The sequence below is a fragment of the Crocuta crocuta genome, unplaced genomic scaffold (assembly GCF_008692635.1).
Source record: "Crocuta crocuta isolate KB4526 unplaced genomic scaffold, BGI_CrCroc_1.0 scaffold221, whole genome shotgun sequence".
Lineage (NCBI taxonomy): Eukaryota > Metazoa > Chordata > Mammalia > Carnivora > Hyaenidae > Crocuta > Crocuta crocuta.
Genome location: NW_027528610.1, coordinates 1,033,587 through 1,041,537, shown reverse-complemented (window position 1 = coordinate 1,041,537; position 7,951 = coordinate 1,033,587). Strand labels below are relative to the sequence as shown.

Sequence of the window (7,951 nt, the reverse complement as noted above, 5' to 3'; positions counted from 1 at the left end):
CACCTACCGCCTGCAGAGGCTGCTGGCCGCCCGCCGGAGCCCCGTGACCGCCACCGTGGTCGACCCGGGGGTGGTCGACACGGACCTGTACAGACACGTCTTCTGGGGCACGCGTCTCGTCCAGAGGGTGCTTGGCTGGTGGGTATTCAAGGTAAGCCTCCGGCGCTCGCCTNTGCCTTTGCGCGGAGCCGACACTGGACTTGGGTGGGGGGGACCCGGCTGCGCTGCACGCATTTCGCAATCGAAGTCTGGTCGGTGTCAGAATGTGGTTTCTTTGTCTCGCGTCTGCTTCCTGGGTCCCTGGAGACCCTTGCGCTCTGGGAGGGCGTGGGGAGGGGTCGCCTTGAGCCTCCCAAAGTGGATGCACGTGTGCCTTGGGGTCCGCCTTCCCCTGCTTCTGGACTGGGGCGTCCTCTGCACCCCTGTCTGTATAAGGAGCCTCCTCTCTCTGCGTCCCTCGGCGTCCTTACCTGGGCTCATGGGCACCACCCGGATGCGCCCGGTGCCCCTCGGCTCCCGCCAGGGCCGTGGCTCGCAGCCGGGACCCTCCCAGTCTGAGGCAGTCGCGTGGGGCCCTGGCGGTCACGGAGGGCCCGTGACGTGGGCCCACCTTATTCTAGTCTATTCTAGTCTATTCCATCCATTCCATTCTATTCTAGTCTATTCTTTCTATTCTATTCTATTCTTTCTAGTCTATTCCATTCCATTCCATTCCATTCCATTCTATTCTATTCTATCCTATTCTATTCTGTTCTATTCTTTCTATTCTATTCTATTCTCTTCATTCTATTCTACTCTATCCCATATTATTCTCTTCATTCTATTCTGTTCTATTCTATTCTATTCTATTCTATTCTTCATTCTATTCTATTCTAGTCTAGTCTATTTATTCTATTTTTTCTATTCTATTCTATTCCTTCTATTCTATCCCATATTGTTCTATTCATTCTATTCTATTCTTTCTATTCTATCCCATATTATTCTATTCTATTCTATTCTATTCTATTCTATTCTATTCTATCCCATATTATTCTATTCTATTCTATTTCTATTCTATTCCATTCTTTCTATTCTAGTCTAGTCTATTTATTCTATTCTTTCTATTCTATGTTATTCCATTCTTTCTATTCTATTCTAGTATATTCTTTCTATTCTATTCCAGTCTATTTTTTCTATTCTATTCTTTCTATTCTATTCTATCCCATATTATTCTATTCTATTCTATTCTATTCTGTTGTGTTCTGGATGTCCAGCCTTCCCAGTCTACGTTTGCCAAGTGGGGTGGCGACCGGCTATATCCAGCTTCGTTTTTCGTACAATTCGGTTGCTGGCCCCGTTACCACCATAAACAGTCATCATCATCACAAAAACTAACATGCAGCCCATCTACGTCTGTGTTTTAAAATTTACGTGTTCTTTTTTTTTTTTTTTTTAAATGATCAGTGAGATCCTCTATTTAACGGACAGGAATCTAGCTCCTCGGTACAATCACTTGCTCATTTCCACAGTCCTGTTTCTGTGAGGGACGCTGGCCCCGCCGTGGGACGCAGGCACATCTGGCGGCTTCTGGGTTCTTAGCAGAGGCGGGGAGGGTGGTGTTCATTTCCTCCTCAGCACGGAGTCACAAGATCACAGGCGACCAGGTCCAGGACCATGGGGGGCAGGGCGCGTGCCTCCAGGGACAGTAACTGCTGTGAACTGCCCGCCTCTGGGCTCTCCCGGGACCTGCGCCTTGAGCCACCAGCAGAGCCCAGATTCCGTCGAATGGGAATTACCATGCACAGTGGGGGTGCATGACCCGGGATCCTTTCTCGGCGTCAGACTCAGGGCTGTGGAATCCCAGAGCCCCCATCTGTGGCTCTACCCACCACCCGAATCCCCCTTTAGGAACGTGGCTTCTTGAGTGCATTATTTGTTCACGTCCTTTGCCATTTTCACACCAGGAGATGCTGGTTCAGAAAAAAATTCTGCACAATTGGGCAGATTTTTTTTTTCTTTTTTACAAATAGTTTATTGTCAAGTTGGCTTCCATATAACACCCGGTGCACATCCCCACACGTGACAATTGGGCGGATTTAAGCATGTGCCTCCTGTGTCCCCGTCCCCAAATTTATTGCGACTTGAGGCCTCACATGGAAACCAAGATGGAGCCAAAGGTGTGAAAATGTGTGGAGTTTGGTTTTGTCGTGTTGGAACTGTGTGGTTTGTGTGCCGATGTCATGTTTACAGATACCACCCCCCTCCCCCGTCGCGTTTTTGCTTGTTAGAACGAGTTCCTCCTTCAGTCTGGAAGGTGCTTGAACGGAGCCATACTTTTGATTGCTCGCAGTCCCACACGTGTGTCTGGAAGCCCCTCCTTCACCGCTGATCCTGGAGAGGAAGGCTCTCGTTTCCTACATCCCTGCACGTGGCAGCTCTGTGTTCTGAATTCACTCTTCTGCTCCCGCAGGGCCTCCCCGAGGGCCCGTTTCCACACCTCCCCTCTCTCTGTCCCTTCCCTCTCTGTGTGTTTGTTTCCAGATCAGCTTTTAGATCACTGGCAACCTGAAGAAAACACAATGGATGATGAGCACACATCTGTGTATTTACTCAGTGGTCCTGTCTTCCTATGTTTGGGCTGTTGCCAGCTTTTTACAGTAAGGACAGAGTGAAATAGGGTAGAATAGAGCAGAATAGGATGGAATAGAACGGAATACAGTAGCATGGGTTAGAATCAGGTAGATTGGGATGGGATGCGATGGGATGGAATAGAATAGAATAGAATAGAATAAATAGAATAACATGGGATAGAATAGAATAGAATAATATGGGATAGAATAGAATGGAATAAATAGAATAATATGGGATAGAATAGAATAGAATGAATAGAATAATATGGGATAGAATAGAGTAGAATAGAATAGAATAGAATAGAATGAATAGATTATGGGATAGAATAGAATAGAATGAATAGAATAAAATGGAATAGAATAGAATAGAATAACATGGGATAGAATACAATAGAATAAATAGAATAATATGGGATAGAATAGAATAATATGGGATAGAATAGAATAGAATAGAATAGAATAATATGGGATAGAATAATATATGATAGAATAGAATAATATGGGAAAGAATAGAATAATATGGGATAGAATAGAATAGACTAGAATGAATAGAATAATATGGAATAGAATAGAATAATATGGGATAGAATAGAATAGAATAGAATAGAATAATATGGGATAGAATACAATAGAATAAATAGAATAATATGGGATAGAACAGAACAGAACAACACACTACGACAGGGACCGAGGGCCTGCAGGACACAGTCAGGTCGTGTGATGGAGGCTAAGACCTGTAAGAAGCCGATGGACGTCGAGACTGCACACGCTGACGTTTGCTGTCTGACAATACCTTGTCTTTCCTTCACTGGTGCCTTTCCTGATGCTGCCGATTCCGTGATTTATAATAAAAATACGTGTTTGGACTCCGTCCCTGTCTGGCAGGCGGCTCCTAAAACCCTTGGGATTTCCGGTGAGGAGAGCAATAGACGTGTCCTTTGTTACGTGAATGAGGGGACTTTTAAGAAGCCCCTTAGGTTGGGGGCCGGTTAACAGGTGAACCAACCACGTGGTTAGATGTGTGGCACTTTCTGCCCTGCCCGCTGACCTCCGGGGAGGGGAGGGGGCTGGAGTTAGAGTCAGTCCCCTGCGGCCCATGAGCTGATCAGTCACGTCTACATGGCGAAACCTCCCTAAAGTCCCTAAAGGACCGGGTTTGGAGAGCTTCTGTGTTGGTGAACGCGTGAAGGTTTGGGGACAGAGGTGCACCCGCCGAGCCCACGGAAACTCCACACGCCTTCCCCACCCCCGGCCCCGTGTGTCTCTTCATCTGGCTACTCCTGACTTAGACCTTTTATAGTATGCCCGTGATGTAGGGAAGGACGTGTTTCCCCAGCTCTGTGAGCCGCTCTAGAAGATGAATGGCGCCCGTGCAGGGGTTTGGAGGAACCTCCATTCTACGGACCAGTGACCCCCTCAGTTTGGGATTGGCGTCTGCAGTTGGGGGGGGCAAGGGGCAGTCTTACCCCGCGGGATCTGATGCCACACCCAGGGAGAGATGTCAGAATCGAGCTGGGTTGTGGGTGTCTGAGAAGGATTGCTGGTCGGAGGGGAGGCCCAGAGCCCCGCGTCCCCCAACTGCTGACCGGGAGCCTAATGCTTTGCACACGTGTTTCATTAATTCTCAGTCAATAGCCATACTTTTCCTCTCGCATTTATTCCTGATTGTCTTATGATGCCTTGCTGTTTGCTCCGGCTGTGAAGAGGTTTCGTTAGAAATACTGCAAGCTGTCAATACAACAAAATAATATGTGTGATTTGCTCTTTCTTGCTCAGTACATCAGTTTCCTGGGGCAACTGTATCAAATGACCACAGACCTAACAGCGAAAACCACAGAAATTCATCCTGTCCCAGCTCTGGAGGCCAGAAGTCTGATACCCAGTGTGAGGCAGGACCCCTGAGACCCAGGGGGTGGAACCCCTGAGATCTGGGGGGGCGGGACCCCTGAGATCCGGGGGGGCGGGACCCCTGAGATCTAGGGAGGGCGGGACCCCTGAGACCCGGGGGGGCGGGACCCCTGAGACCCAGGGGGGGCGGGACACCTGAGATCCGGGGGGCGGGACCCCTGAGACCCAGGGGGGGCGGGACACCTGAGATCCGGGGGGCGGGACCCCTGAGACCCAGGGGGGGCGGGACACCTGAGATCCGGGGGGCGGGACCCCTGAGACCCAGGGGGGGCGGGACACCTGAGATCCGGGGGGCGGGACCCCTGAGACCCAGGGGGGGCGGGACACCTGAGATCCGGGGGGCGGGACCCCTGAGACCCAGGGGGGGCGGGACACCTGAGATCCGGGGGGCGGGACCCCTGAGACCCAGGGGGGGCGGGACACCTGAGATCCGGGGGGCGGGACCCCTGAGACCCAGGGGGGGCGGGACACCTGAGATCCGGGGGGCGGGACCCCTGAGACCCAGGGGGGGCGGGACACCTGAGATCCGGGGGGCGGGACCCCTGAGACCCAGGGGGGGCGGGACACCTGAGATCCGGGGGGCGGGACCCCTGAGACCCAGGGGGGGCGGGACACCTGAGATCCGGGGGGCGGGACCCCTGAGACCCAGGGGGGGCGGGACACCTGAGATCCGGGGGGCGGGACCCCTGAGACCCAGGGGGGGCGGGACACCTGAGATCCGGGGGGCGGGACCCCTGAGACCCAGGGGGGGCGGGACACCTGAGATCCGGGGGGCGGGACCCCTGAGACCCAGGGGGGGCGGGACACCTGAGATCCGGGGGGCGGGACCCCTGAGACCCAGGGGGGGCGGGACACCTGAGATCCGGGGGGCGGGACCCCTGAGACCCAGGGGGGGCGGGACACCTGAGATCCGGGGGGCGGGACCCCTGAGACCCAGGGGGGGCGGGACACCTGAGATCCGGGGGGCGGGACCCCTGAGACCCAGGGGGGGCGGGACACCTGAGATCCGGGGGGCGGGACCCCTGAGACCCAGGGGGGGCGGGACACCTGAGATCCGGGGGGCGGGACCCCTGAGACCCAGGGGGGGCGGGACACCTGAGATCCGGGGGGCGGGACCCCTGAGACCCAGGGGGGGCGGGACACCTGAGATCCGGGGGGCGGGACCCCTGAGACCCAGGGGGGGCGGGACACCTGAGATCCGGGGGGCGGGACCCCTGAGACCCAGGGGGGGCGGGACACCTGAGATCCGGGGGGCGGGACCCCTGAGACCCAGGGGGGGCGGGACACCTGAGATCCGGGGGGCGGGACCCCTGAGACCCAGGGGGGGCGGGACACCTGAGATCCGGGGGGCGGGACCCCTGAGACCCAGGGGGGGCGGGACACCTGAGATCCGGGGGGCGGGACCCCTGAGACCCAGGGGGGGCGGGACACCTGAGATCCGGGGGGCGGGACCCCTGAGACCCAGGGGGGGCGGGACCCCTGAGATCCGGACAGGGCGGGGCTGTGGTACATCCAGAGGCTCCAGGGAGGGTCCTTCCTCCATCTTCCAGCTTCTGGGGCTCCTGTGTCGCTGGGCCTGTGGCAGCGTCCCTCCCGTCTCTGCCTCCATCTTCACGTGGCTTCTCCTCTGTGTCTGTGTCTCTCCTTTTCTGTCTCTTACAAGGACACTGGTCATTGGGTTTGGGGCCCCCCTGATGGAGGATGCTCTTATCTCAGATCCTTCACTTAGTCACATCTGCAAAGGCCCTCTTTTCAAATAATGCCCCCTTGACCCCATTGGGGCTAAGACTTCAAAATGTGTTTTGGGAGCAAGGACCCAATTTAACCCACAATTCTCCATGTCAAATGTTTGAAATCTATCCCTCTTCATGCATATGGAAGTAGATTATTCAATCCCATCCCTGTGAAGTATTCCGTGTGCAAATACAACACAGCTTAGATCCATCCCCTGGTCAGGAACATCTGGGTTGATTCCAGGTCTTGGGGGGTTTCTAACAACCTCCCTGTAAAGGATCCATCGTACATCCCTAGTGCTGCTTCTGTCCCAGGGACATAGTGAGCTCCAGCCTGAGAAGGTTCTTGAAGGTTCTATGTTCTCGTGTTCCGGAGGATTCCATTGGGCTCTCAAGGACAGTTTTACACAAATATGCTCCAAGTACTGAGAACGCCTCAGGCCTTTGCATCTATATTCTTTCTATCACTGACATCTTGTTCTTAATGGATGGTCACTCTTCAGTTTGTGAGGCCAGATGATTATTTAATGTGCAGATATAATCACATCCCCGCCCCTTCTTTGTCGTATGTGTGCCTCTCTTGAAAATGTTCTTACCTACTCTACACGCAGTTAAGTAATAGATGGTGTAGGTGAGTCGTATCTTACTTGCTATTTTGAGTGGCCACATGGTTTTGTCAATAAAACTTTATTAACACACACACTTGTTCATTTACACGTTGCCTGTGTTACAACGGCAAAGCTGAGTAGTTACGACACAGACCACATGGCCCATGAAGCCAGAAAGATTTAACACCTGGCACTTTACAGAAAACGTTTGCTGACTGGGATCTAGAGAGACGATGATGTCTTTCTTTCCTTTATGTCCCTTATTGGGATCACGTGGTTCAGTACGTTGCCTTAGAATGAATGGGCCCTGATTTCTAGAACGATTCTCGCTGTCGTAGATCATTATTCTCCAACACACCAGCGGATCCCATTCCCCAGGCACTTCACTGGGGACGTCTGGATTGATATTTACCCCAGAAATACTGGGCCCCTCCTGTGCGGTCTTTGTCAAGTTGGGATACTTACGTTTTGATGATTTGTTTAAAAAAAAAAAAAGGGCAAAAAATAAATAAGAGAATTGAGAAGTCTTCCCCACCCCACCCCGCCTTGTATTTTTCTCTCCTGTGGTTCAGAATAGTCTAATTATCATAACAAGTGTCTGCATCTGAAGCCTCGAAATATCGGCATTTCCAAGCTCTCCGGGTTTGCGAATTTCCAGAAGGATAATTCCAACTGAGCTTTGAAAATTTTCTTTAATGCGTGTTGCTTTCCTGAGGATTCCTCCCTCTTCCTCAGTCAGTGCTGACAGGTTCGTCCCTTCGAGAATTGTCCGTTTCCTCAAGGTTTGGAGTTAATGAGGACGGCTAGGGGACCTTTTCTCGAGGTCTGCCTACCGCGCCCGCGCCTGGTTTCACCCAGGCCCCTCTCGGGGACCAGCGGCACCCCTGAGCTCCCTTCAGGGCTTAATTACCTCCCTTCCTTTTCAATTTGCCTTCCTACCAACTCATCATTTGGTGTCTGTGTCCTCAAGCAAAGGGATTTGGAAGTATTTTCTTGCACTAAGAAAGCATCCACATTCGGCGTGTCCCAGACCCGGCTGTGACCACCCGGGGACAGATTGCACAACATCTGCCCACTTGGATGACAGTTAACC

The 7,951-nt window shown here is 52.9% G+C and overlaps 1 protein-coding gene across 1 annotated transcript in view; it reads left to right on the top strand.

Annotated features, from left to right (window-relative positions):
• Positions 1–7,951, top strand: part of DHRSX (dehydrogenase/reductase X-linked) — a 116,862-nt gene that overhangs the window by 98,594 nt on the left and 10,317 nt on the right. Inside the window, exon 8 of the mRNA XM_077754732.1 lies at positions 1–151. This exon is cut by the window's left edge and continues 11 nt beyond it. Within this exon, the coding sequence (XP_077610858.1) occupies positions 1–151 (151 nt within the window). The remainder of the gene's footprint in view (positions 152–7,951) is intronic.